The following is a 13,417-nucleotide window of genomic DNA, read 5'->3' as shown; positions in this document are numbered from 1 at the left end:
AAAAAAAATGAAGGTTATTTGGACTTCTACAACTCCAGATATGATCCAAACACTAAACAATATACGGGTTGAAGGATAGATTTGGACTTCTTTGTTGTTGCTATAATTTGGACTTGAAAATGGCCTTTTCAAATCTTGGGCTCCATATGAAAGTTGTAGTCCTATGTTTTACCTTCCTATCCATATAAAATAGATCTAAATCCAAGATCTATAGCTCCATATATGACCCAATTACCAAATAGTGTTCCGGTTTGGACTGCACCAACATCTCTTTTGTAAGTTTAGTCATCTCTTTGTCCTTTCAATTTCAGTTTTTAAACTCATCAATCAATCATTTATTTATGTGATAGGCCTGTATTTAAAACATTTACTACAAATTAAAGGTATCTTATGTTATTAGATATGTTATTATAAAACATGCTTTAGTTAAGGAGTTATTGATACTTCAAGCGCAAAATGATGATATAAAGCCTTGATAAAAATGCACTTTTAAGTACTAATCACTTATAAACTTTGTCATCTTTCTTTTGTCTTTTTTTTTTTGCACTTTAACCCTTTGTCTATTTTGCTCTCTATTTTGATTTTTGATTTTCTTATTTTCTTTGTATTTTCTTTGTTTCTTTAAAAAAGAACATTAACATTAACTCAATGAAAAAAGTAATTAAGAAATACATAATGGACTTAATGTATCAAAAACGTATATCTTTGAATTTGATTTTTTTTAAAAGATGTCAATAAGAGAAAAATAATTTAAAATTATAAATATGGTGTGCAAATGGTCAAAATGTATCGAAAACATGTTTTTTGATTTTTTGCTATCTTTGGATTTTAGAAAAATATTTTGAAAATGAGGATAAAAAATCAAGATATAACACAACTTATATGGCATATGGCGTTTTGAAACAAGAAAATTCCTTTTCTTTTGCTTCTCTAACTCATCCTTCTTTATTTGAGCACTCAATGCATTCCTAACAAAAAACATCTCACCCTTAACTTAATACTCTACATAATCATTACTAGCATCCTTCAAATGGTGACATTTGATCATCCTAAATATCACTTTAAGTTTTCACTTCCTTGTTATCATGCATAATAATTCTTTATATATATATATATATATATATATTGAGAAGCTATTTTTTGATTTCTCAAACATTAAAAACATTTTATATCATGATACGAGGTGATTGGTGAGCAAAGTTACATCTAATATTAGTGTAGACATCTTTCTTACCTTTTGGTGTTGTAAAGTTACTCTTTTGGGCAACCTTATCATCCTTCTTCTAATATAGACTCCATGATTAAAATATACCAAAATATTAGCTCAACTTTGAATTTCCTAGAAAGTATAGTTGATCTTTGATTGCTTTAACTATTTTGAGGATAAAAAGGTTAAGTTAGATGTAATGGAGTTTATTAATTATGAAATTATTTGGTAGCATTACCTTGTGTTAAATAGGAGAAGAAATAATAAAAGGGTCTATTGAGACTTATAAAGAAATAAAGGTTGTTACAAGGAAAAATAAATTTTCCTTGGTCATTACTATAATGACCTATATCATAAGTTTCAAAGCCTTATCAAGGTTCTAAGAGCATGAAGGATTACAATAAAAAATAAATAAATATAATGGTAGCTATGATTCAAGTAAATATAGAAGAAGATGGAGAAGCTGTCATAACAAGATTTTTAAACATGTGTCATGGATCCATGACTAAGACATCACATAAAAGAGAGAACAAGAGTGTCACTACTTCATTTTGAAGTTTGAAAAGTGGTTGAAATTATATTTTTTTTTAAAAATTAATTTTTTTTAAATAATATTTTTAATTTTTAAATTATTTTAATATACTAATACCAAAAATAATTTTCTTTGAACTGCAAACTTTACTACACTCTTAAACACTCCTAAATTCTTTTATTAGAGTAACCTTGTCAAAGAAGCCTGTGGTAAAGGAGAAATATACGAAATATAGAAAATTGAGTCATCTATTTGATTCTTTTTGGATAGTAAATAGCTTAAAAGAATGTTAGAATCTACAACATATTAATTAATAATATTAAAATATATATGATTAATAATATTAAAATATATCATTATTTGTGTAGTAGTTCTAACATAATTATATATTATATGTAGAGAATAAATTGTACTTGATAAATTTATAATAAGAAAGAGAAAGTAAAATGCAAACACAACAATCAATAAAAAACCATATTATTATGTTAATCTGGTAGTCAAACAAAAACATTGTTTATTGATAAGCAAGTACTCACCATACAATTGATAACAAATATGTAAGTTTGTTACTTATACAGCACATAAGATTATGTAACTAATCATCGCTTATAATCTAAACATAACACATGATCTATTCTTAAAATTGAAATATTTCATTTTCTATAGTTAATGGATACGGAATAGTAGTGGTTATTGGTGCAAAGTTAGCACTCATAATGTTCTCCTCTACCTGTAAAACAAACTCTTTATTATTAGATCAAATAGTTCAAACAAAAAAACATGATAAAAAAATTAATAATCTTTCATTAACCTTATCTTGAAGATATTGATTTGTAGCCTTCAATATTCCTTCCTATAAAATTAAATTCACATATAATTATCTCAGGAAAAAAGAATGTGAAAATTAATAAATGTGTCATAAGAAAAAAAAAACTAAAGTGGTTTAGTACAATTATATGTTGAATCCATATTGGAATATGAGAGAGGAAAGAATTGAAATTAAACTTATGACCAATAAGAATAATCTTGTTCTCTTTTCATTTAATTAAGCTAAAAAATCATTGGTAATATTTATTAAATTGCTATTAATAAAATCGATCGTTATGGATTTGATGGGTCCTAATAAATATTTTTAGTAAGGGTAGCCATTACTCTACTAGTCTCTCTTAAATCTTAATCGATGTCCAAAAAAAAACAATTTAGGTAAATCCTTATTAAAAAGAGTGAAGACATGATAATGAGATTGATGAAGAGCCACAAATTCACTTTGTATAATATATTTAAACTCCATTGAGATTATTGGATGATTTTAGCGAGTAAATATTTGAATTAAAATATCTTGTCTAAATAAGGGGCAAAAACATTTTCTTCAAGATGAAGACTAAAAAATAAATATTTTTAAATGAATATTATGAAATAATATAGATAATCGGTCCTTGAAAGTGAAGTAAAATAGATAGGCAGTAGCTCTAAAAATAAAAGGCTAAATAGACAACTAACCTTTATACATGCTCTTAATAAAAAGCCTTTTTGGAGCTCATAATTAAAATTATTTATAAGATTTGCAATCAAGCCTTTTTAAAATCAAAATCTAATTCAATGCTAAGTTTTTAGGTATTTTTATTGTTCAAGCAACATAAATTGCCACCAACTGCTAGGATTTTTTACATTTATCTTACTTGGTTATTTATCTATTTCTTTAATGTTAATTGCATATGTAATGTGTTTTTGATTTTCTTTATTTGTCATAGTTTTGGACTTTAATCACTTTTTTTATAGTGGCTATAATGTTGACACCCGTAAATAAATACCAGTAGTCATTAAATAATTGGATTTGAATCTAGCAAGTATTTTTTGTAATGATTTAGTCAATATCAATAAAATATTGATGTAGGAAATCTTCTAAAAAACTAGCATAGTGTCTTCACAAATCTTATAATTATAATGGTTTATCAAAACTATAAATACAAATAAACAAATCTCTAAATTCCTAATTATCATTTATTATTTCTTCTCATGAATTGAGGTAGAAATGAGTATTTTTCACAGGTGTAAATATAAGAGTTTTGCCTAAATGTTTTAATAACTAGGGCTATATTAATGCTTTATTTTGTGTGCGAAGATGAAATTTATAATTTTAGTTCGATCAAAGATAGGATATCCATATCAATATTGGGAAAAATGATCAATATTTTTCTTCACACAACCATACAGAGGTATTTGACCTCATTTTTAGAGGTTATGATCTCAATATATCTCCTGCATATTTAATCGTACATAATAATTAGTAATTTGTAGTGAAATTCCCAGTAGATCCTGTTATTATGTCCCTAATTTGTGGGGTTTTTTTTTACAATTTTCTAATATTAAAGACTAACAAGTATAATTGAAAAAGTAAACATATAAGTGACAAACATTTATATATTTATAAAATACAAAAATAAAAATTAATGAAAAATGCTCCAATTCTTCTTTTTTCCATTAAAAAAGGTTTTAAATCCATTTTCCCACTACTCTTACATGCAAACACATTTTATATGTAAATAAATTGACAAAATGAAATCGAATATATAGCAAAAAAGTAATTTTGGAAAGTAGCTATATATCCTCGTATAGAAATTATAAAAGATTTTTTTATACATTTTTTTGAGAATGAATCCCTTAGTGCATGCCTTGTTTTCCTTTTCTTTACTACCATATCATGCTGATATGTTAATATATACCTATAGTTAATTAGAAAATGGATGATTGAGTACTAACCTTGTTCCTCAGCTGTTGAATCTCTTGAAACATGATGTCCATCTGTGTGCCATTAATTAATTACACTTATGAAAAATATAATTATTAAAAGCTCAAAGAATAATAAATTTGGCTTAGAAGTATTTATACCTTGGTTGAACGAATTTGATAAATCCAAATTTCAAGATGTTTTTCAACTTTAATCAATTCATCTAAGGTCATTTCAGCAGCATCCCCTCCAAACATGTACCTGTAATCCAAATTTCAAAATGTTATATCTCTTTGATACAAATATTCTTTTTACATGCTTTTTTTATTTTTTAAAATAAGATTTCATAGGTTGTAGCTTGAAAGGAAAAAAGATATAAATTAATACCTTTTTAGATGTTTACATATATATATATATATATGAAATTGAAAATCATTTTTAAAAGTATTTTCACCACAAAATCGAACACGTGATTATATATGCTTTCAATGTAGCTAATTCATGTTAAGTACAAGTCATTTCAATCATCCATTAGACAGGCACAATTATAAATATAATTTATACAAACCTCAGTCCTTTTTGCAATATTTCAATCTCTTGCTTCAACATGTTGATCTCCTCCTTCACATCCTTATCATAGATTATTTTCTCATTAATGAAAACATATTTACAAAAATAGATAAAACACATACATCCACTCAATTTTAAATATCATGACTACATTTTATAAGAAAGAAGTCAAATCATAGAATTTTTATAACTTATCAAGCGTTCAAAGATGGAAAAACATATAATTAACATGGAGATTGGTTTTTGATTATTTAATGAAAATTAAAACAACAACTAAAAGATTAACAAGAAAAGAAATTAGAAAAGACAAACTCCAAAAATGTTATAGAAAATAATAAAATTGTCCTTATGCCAATGCCACTTTGATTTAATCTCATAAAAGTTAATCATAATTAATTCTAAAGTTAATATAAGAATAGTTAAGTATGAATCATTAAATATGGATGTGCAATTTTCTACTCTAATTACTGCTTCAACAAAAAATTTGAAAATATTAGAAAAACCTTTTTTTGTTTTCTAAAAATGCTCTTAAAAAAAATATTTAAAAATATTAAGAATATTTTGGATATAAAAGAGAATTTTTGCTATCAATGTCATAACCCATTTATAGGTGATTCCTTAAATTCACTCATTTTTTTTCCAAAATAAAAATAAAACAATAAAATAATAATAGCAAGAAGATTGGAATTTTGACAATAGCAAGCTAGGACGATGTCAAATGAAAAAAAAAAATCAAGCCGCAATTTTGGATGGAATTAAGAGCCTAATTATACCCCTCTTTTATCTAAAACAGGAGAGAAAATATAGATTCAAGGTTAAATTAAATCATTATTGGATGAACATGCATAAAAATTAAACCTAAAGACATAATTAAATTTTTAATAAATTAATTTAATTTAATCATAAGCCAAATTAATACTTAATTATATTTAAGAAATAATTTGGGTCCAATTAAAAGGATTTAATAGGTGCAAGGACTTAATTATACTTTAAATTGATCAAATAAATTTTATTAGGGGCTTAATTGGTAAAAAATTAAGATTGAAGCCCAATGGAAGCCTAATTAAGAATATTGAAATATTAGAAGATCAAATTTAATTTTTACCAAGTCAATTGACTCAAATAAAGGGTAAACTCATAAGAAAATTAAAGTTTTCAAGTCAATTAAGAACTAAATTGTATAAATTTATAGTCAATGATCATTTTGCAAAAGTCATTGATTTATGGGGATTTAATTGATTAAAATTAGGGGTGAAATTAAAAAAATTAAGGGTCAAATTACATAAATCAATGAACAAGGACCATAATAAAAATGGCGCTAAATTCGAGTCTGACATTGAAGTTCGATAATGGCAATATTGCATAAAATTGAAAGTTCAGAGTCAATTAGGGGTGTAATTGAAAAAAATTAAAAGATAGAGGACCAAATTGAACTCTGGCTAAATTTCTAAATTAAAACCCTAGGAGCCAAACGATACCGTTTTAAACAGTGAAAAAAAGGACCAAATGATACATCATCTAGTGACTATTCATCATCTTTTTTAGTTAAGTTAGGAAAAGCTACTCGAGTGGCCTCTTTCCCGGGTGTTAATGCTTTATTTCTTTAAATAAATTGAACAAAACTTGCACACAAATAATGGTCTGACATCTGACTATACCATAGTACTATTTGTTTTAGCCAATTGACAACACTACAATAATTGCGACACCATCCAAAAATGGTCAACCTAACCAGCCTTTTTCTACAATAATTTTCTCAAGCTATAATGACCACTTTTAGCTAACAGTTGGAATCCTTCCAAGTTCAATTAAGATCCAAGATTTAATATCATTCTTCCACTCCTTATAAATTGGGTCCAAAGCTGACAAAAAAAAAAAACTTAAATTGGGTCCAAAGCTGACAAAAAAAAATCGGCCTTAATTTCCTTAGTATTTTATCTATTATTATCATTTTTTTTCTTTTACTTTGTTGTCGTGACTTCAACTTCTTCCATTACCACTACAACATCAACAACATGATTGTTAGTGGCCCAACACCCTTACCACTCCATTTAATCGCAAGCAATAAGAGTAGCCACCATGGGCTCCTACATACCATTTCCTTCTCCTATCATCAACCCAACAGTTTTAAAGACTTAAAAATTCTAGTATTTATTTTATAAATTTGCAGAAGCCAAGGATCAAGAGAATGGAGGTCAGAGTAGAATGACCAAAACAAGTCATAATATGATGAACATATTTTTAGGTGGAGAAGCAACCATAATCATTTGATCAAACAAGAAAGTCGCAAGTAAGATCCTACCATCCACTATAATATTCTAAATGATTAAACCTTTCATAATCTCAAATCTACGCCATAAACTCCTTCATTTTATTTACTCTTTATTTACAAGGAAATTTGCCATGAAGTTTGCTTGTTGAAAGTTTGCTTATTGAAGGGTATGATAAAAAGAAACATTACCCAAAATAAAAGAAAACTGAGAAGCTTGAATGAATAGATCATGGAATTTTCAAGGTCTAGAATAAGGTTTATTCATTCAATTTATCATGAAAGCCAATTCTATTTTTATTGGAAATTTTTTTCCAATAAAATCATTCATTGAAGAAGACAATTATATAGCTTTTACAACCATAATTAATTTAGCTTCATTACAGTTTTTATTACCTATTGAATAAGAGAAGACAACTCTTACAACTCCAAAATGATCTCTTAATACCTATCTAATACTTGTAGGCCCCTATCTAACTTGAGAAGAGTCATCAACATTTCATTTTAAAAAGTCATTATTAGGAAGGATCCAATACAAATAGGATCTATTACTCTTGACATTTGTCTAACAAACCAGTCCTTTAACTGAAGTTAATAAATCTATTGTATAATAATGAAAATCTAAATGGATGTTTTTTGACTAAACACATAATCTTGTTAAGATTAATAAAAAAAAATGTAGTTTAATCAGTTATACTGATATTGCATTCATAAAATCTATAAAGACCATGAAATATCAAACAATATCATGATCCATATCTTCATTTGAAACTTTTCATAAACCAAATCAACCCATTAATTAAAAAGAGATGACATGTCTCTTAGACAACACTAGTACACCCCCTACCAATATGCAAATCTAGACCAGACCCTCCAATGTTTATAGTAGTGTAGAAGAACATGATCTATGGTTTCCTTACAAAGAATACATAACAGACAATTGGCTCTAATCAAGAATGACTCTTTTAACCAAAATTCTCGTTGTGTTAATTTTGCCAAGAACGGCCATCCAAAAGAAGACTTCAACCTTCGGAGGAACTAGCCCCCTTCAAAACCCAATAAAATAGTTGTAATTATTTGCAATACCATGTGGGGGCATGTAAGAAACTTAAAGATTTAACTAAATATTTATCATTGTTGTTATGTTTCCTAATTAGCATGTATATCCTTTGTTTCTTCTTTTAAAAACACCTGTAATGGTAGTTTCTTATAAAGGTCCTCATTTAGCTTTGAAGGAGGTTGTTCTATTGCCTTATAATGGAAGAATAAGTCAAATGATTGTTGAAGGAGGTTGTTCTATTGCCTTATAATTTTGACATGAAAGTTTGGAAGAATAAGTCAAATGATTTTTGTTAATTGAAATTAGGTAGTACAATCATGTGGAAGGGTATTGCTCATAAAAAGTTGATATTTTTCTCTGGATTTTGTTTCAAAACAAACTATGCATAAAAGGATTTCTTGCAAATAGAAATTTAATTTTCTATAAGAGTGCAATTTGTTATTTTTTTATTGTTAATATAAATTTGGTTAATCATCTTTTTCTACATTGCATACATATCTATGAATTTTACGGAACAGATTTTTGAACTAATTAGGTATTCAATGATATATGTTAGAAAATACTAATTAAATGTTAACCCAGTGGAGTGATATTATGAAAGGAAAACTTCAAAGTTGAGCAATTCTTTTCTACATTATGGAATATTTAGAGGTATTTGGCTAGTTAGAAATAAGATGGTATTTAACAATCAATTACTAGATTAAGATTCATTATTTGAAATAATTTTCCACCATCTTGCTCTTTGATTAATGACTTTTAAAGCTAACTTTATATATATAAGTTTGAATCTTTTTAGAGGTCTAGAGAGAATTTTAAAATAGATCCACAAGTAGAAGTGATTTGTTTAGAACATTCTTATCTATTTTGCTTTATTCTTTTTAATTTCAATGGAATCAAGACAATTTTTTTTGTTGTTTTCTAGTTTGCCATCTCCATGATGACCTGAAATCCTAATATTAGTTCTTTGATTACTATAACAAAAAAAAAAAAATGACTACGACATCAATAATGGTGGGGCATTGTAACCATTATTGCTTTGAATCACTATTATAAACACCATAACACCAAATAATGATATTAGGGTTCTCCAAATTCATTAAATGACTAACTATTATGAATGATATTTAAAACCATGATCCAACTAGTTGATATACTATCTATTGAGTCCAGTGATCATCACCCCTACATCATCCCAAACTTGTATAGTTCATAATAGAGGTCTCTATTTAGACAACTTGGCTCAACTATTCTTTGCCATGCATACAACCCCTTCCACTCACTAATCTGGTTTAGAGTTTTCCATAAAGTCTGAGCATGGATTTATTTTCATCTATTCTAATAAAGTCAGGAATCAAAACCGAGACATGTATCTAAGTAACTCAACTCAAGCTAGATCTCGACGACACTAGCTTAAGCTAATTAACTCATCAAAAAAGAGGTTCAAAAGTGTAAATCAGGATGTTTGGTCGTCAAGCTACGATGAGAATGGGAATATCTTCATCACCAACATTGCACATAAATTACAAGGGTATATTTCTGTAAGTATGCTTTGACGACCATTAGAACAAGCATCTGATGCTGTGGAAGCTTTTGAATAAGGATACGAAGATTATGTTTGTCTATTAGTTATCTACTTAATTTTGCATGCATTCAATATGGTTATTTAGCTGTAAAAAAAAAAAAAGAAAAAGAGAGAGAGAGAGAGAGAGAGAGAGTTAATTAGATTACATACCATATCAGGCTGGGTCTCAATGGCAGCTGGTTCAGGTTGGGTCCGTTGGCTGGACTTCATGTACCTCTCAATAAGCCCTTGCATGGTTCTTAAACAATAAAGAAGAGAAAAAGTTTATTTTCCTAACTAAAGGACATTAATCTCTAGAGATGTGTAAAAACTTTAAGAAAAGCTTCTGAAGAGTAGATTATATCATATATAACGCGTCACTCATGAGGGAAAATGTCCAAAATTTCATGTAAGGTTACTTGGATGCATAAATCAACACGTGTTTTTCGTTCGTGCAAGCAAATATACGAGTGTGATCACACATGTATATGCATGCAATATTGTTTATGTAAATGGAAAAGGAGAGGGAGGGGAGAGAGGAAGAGAGATACCCTTTGGTGGCTAGTTCATAGAGCTTTCCATGGGCCGAAAAAATGAAAACTCCAATTTCAGCATCACACAGCACAGAGAGCTCCTTAGCCTTCTTAAGGAGACCCGATCGGCGCTTGCAGAAGGTAACCTGCCTGTGTACAGAGTTCTCAATACGTTTCATCTGAACCTTTCCGCGAGCCATTCTTGATCTTCTTTTCTGATTTTTTATTAATTATTGGAAGTTTTTTGAAAGCTTCCCAACAGACAACCTTACACTAGTTTGGACTAGCTTAAGGTTGCTGCAATCCTCCCTTCTCTCAAGGAATTGTCGTCCTACAATTGCTTCTCTGGTATGGCCGCTTCAAAACTTATATATTCTCAAAAGAGAATGGGAATCCATGTCGTGCAGCTGCCTTTATTCTTCACTTTGATATGTATTCAGGTGTTTTAGAGTGTAGTCCAATCATGTTTCTAAAAAAAATTAAATTTTGAATTGTTTTAAAATTTTAATATCAAAATTAATTTTTAAAAGATAAAAAAAATATTATTAATTAAAATTTTTAAATTAAAATGATTCTATCATAATATTAATGAATTTAAATAATAGTAGATTTACTAATTTAAAGTTCAAAAAACTTTCATATTAAAGGAATTATTATAAAATCATTTCGAAATCTTATCTATCAAGTTAAAGATGCTTTTAGATCAGGATGACTGGCTGACAGCATGAACCATAATGCATTCCCAACACCCTCATAATTTGTTTTCAACTCCACGAGACTTGGTGCACAAGAGGCGTGGCCAAGCAGATAAAAGCTTTCACATTTCACATGCAACCCATTGTTTTTAACTCCACAAGACTTGGTGCCCATGTTGCTGGTTGCTTTCCATTTCCCCCACCACTTTTCCTTGTCTCCTGGCTTTTTCTTTCCTTTCACCTTTTGTCTTTGTAACAAAGATACACCTTCTCTGCTTTCAAGGCCTTTCCGATCTTCAGAAACAGTACACTCCCTCTTTATAGAGCCAGAACATTAAACAAAACCCTAGCACCCTACACTCCCGCAGAACATTAAACAAAACCCTAGCTAGCACCCCCCACCACTCATTAATTCATCTTAACTCTGAAGACAAGAATCTTGTCAAATCACTTGCACTCAATCGGAAGCCATAATTGATTTCTGTGGCTGCTTGGCGACGCTCAAGGAGTTGGCACGTGGATATTCTCTTGTTGATCTTCTATGATTAACATTTTTTATCTGTGATATAAAGGTGAGGTTCCACATTATCTTTGAAATGATGTGACTCAATTTTATGGATTAAATGGAAATAGGCTCTTGTCAAAAGATGTCAATGTTTAATTTGAAGGGTCCGCATCCGGTAAGAAATCGTCTGGAAGATACAATTGTTATGATTCATGCTGCTTATTAAAAATGGAGCATGTTAAAATTATGGAGTTCACGAGCGTACTCCTTTTGTGTTATTTAGTTTTCATTGGAAGGGATACTTGGACTCAGGGTCTACATCTTGAGTATCCCTGATTCAAGGATGATGAAAATTAACTAAAAGTGGCTTGCGTTTCACCGCGGCTTGACTTTTTTATTAACAAAAAATTCATGTTCAGACACTATTAGCATATTTAAAAAATGAAAAACAATCCTCAAATCAAACTATCAAACCAATAAATAATTTCATTTAATTATATGATAAAAATAAAATAATAATAAATTAATCAAATTTAAAAATAAAATATGATAACAATGACTTGCAAAAAAACAACACTTGTCAAAGAAAAAAAAATATGAAGTTCAATTCCAACTTAGCATGACAAACTTGTGACTTAGATCATAAGACTGAATTAATCTCATAAAAAGTAAATTAAAAAAAATAATAATGTCCAATCCCCCAAAAACCATTCGTTGCATGAGTTAGCATAACTAACTCACCACTTGTATTATAAGATTGTGATAATTTCATAAAAAAAAAAAAAGTTTGATTCCTTATCAATCTAAAGATGATATATGAAGTTGAGAAAAAAAATCAAATAAAAATATAACATCAATCTACCCAGGTTAATCTACAAAATCTAGGTCATAACACCAATATAACTCTATATAAAATAAATCAAAATAAATTATAAAATTCAATAGCTATTAAACTCCATAGTGAGGGGTTGGATTTAAAAAAAATAAGTTGAATTTTAAAAAAATTAAGTTTTAATTAAAAAAAAACCTTAAAGACCAAATTAAAAAAAAATAAAGAATTTTATTGTCTATTGTTACACTGAAATGCCAATATCTTTTAGTATGCATTAATACTGGGGAATGAAGCCGCCTCTGATTATATTTACGGAAACATATATCTATATTGTTTAACTAATAAATGATCCTATCGGTCTTTAAAATATTCTTATTTCCAACTTTAATTTTCATTTTATCATAAATGTAACTTTACTTATAAATGAATAAAAAAAACTGGTAAATTAGAAGGCCTTAAATTCGTATCTTATTTTTACCTTTTTTAAAATAATATAAAAGACATGGCATTTGGGGCTCATTAGGCACAATTTCTCTCTCAAATTCCCCTTTAAATTTACAGGAGAATAATTACATTGGCATGGCTTGGTAACACATTAAACTATATATATATATATATATATTACATTAATGTACGTGTACTCCATTAAATTGCATTATGTTTTAAAATAGGAGGATTGATTTGGAAATATTGAACATGAAAGATTCTGGAAACCATAAACCTTTTTTTATTTTTATTTTCCTTTGAGAATGTTATGCTAGATATCACGATTTTAAAAACTCAACCGAGCAAACAGCATGGCGATTAACACTAGTACGTGAAGATCATTCAATGATGAACATATATAGAGGATTCCGGTCAAGGGGATGCTAGAAATGGCACCCCACCTAACGTGTCTATCTTCTACATAAAGTTTATTCCAGAG

The 13,417-nt window shown here is 28.4% G+C and overlaps 1 protein-coding gene across 2 annotated transcripts; it reads right to left on the bottom strand.

Annotated features, from left to right (window-relative positions):
- Positions 1 to 2,202: 2,202 nt before the first annotated feature.
- Positions 2,203 to 10,843, bottom strand: LOC105111690 (agamous-like MADS-box protein AGL12). 2 transcript variants are annotated; one of them, XM_011007131.1, is made up of 7 exons: positions 10,479 to 10,841; positions 10,099 to 10,186; positions 5,036 to 5,097; positions 4,629 to 4,728; positions 4,500 to 4,541; positions 2,551 to 2,592; positions 2,203 to 2,469 (listed from the first exon to the last, which is right to left on the bottom strand). In XM_011007131.1, the coding sequence occupies exons 1-7, from the start codon at positions 10,658 to 10,660 to the stop codon at positions 2,377 to 2,379; spliced, it is 609 nt and encodes a 202-aa protein (XP_011005433.1). In that variant the 5' UTR covers positions 10,661 to 10,841; the 3' UTR covers positions 2,203 to 2,376. The 2 variants fall into 2 exon arrangements, with proteins under 2 accessions (XP_011005433.1, XP_011005434.1); XM_011007132.1 differs by lacking the exon at positions 2,551 to 2,592 and having other exon boundaries at positions 10,479 to 10,843.
- Between the last annotated feature and the right edge of the window lie 2,574 nt (positions 10,844 to 13,417).

The sequence above is a fragment of the Populus euphratica genome, unplaced genomic scaffold, assembly GCF_000495115.2.
Source record: "Populus euphratica unplaced genomic scaffold, PopEup_1.0 scaffold304.1, whole genome shotgun sequence".
NCBI lineage: Eukaryota > Viridiplantae > Streptophyta > Magnoliopsida > Malpighiales > Salicaceae > Populus > Populus euphratica.
The sequence above is the reverse complement of the archived record's forward strand: the minus strand, read 5'-3'. Positions and strand labels throughout refer to the sequence as shown.

What these genes read in the sequence shown, in the direction of transcription:
- LOC105111690 (XM_011007131.1), bottom strand. Translation starts at nt 10,660, where the DNA reads ATGGCTCGCGGAAAGGTTCAGATGAAACGTATTGAGAACTCTGTACAC. An exon ending in TATGAACTAGCCACCAAAGG is followed by an intron (nt 10,187 to 10,478) that starts GTATCTCTCTTC and finishes TTATTGTTTAAG; the next exon opens with AACCATGCAAGGGCTTATTG. An exon ending in ATCAAATTCGTTCAACCAAG is followed by an intron (nt 4,542 to 4,628) that starts GTATAAATACTT and finishes AATGGCACACAG; the next exon opens with ATGGACATCATGTTTCAAGA.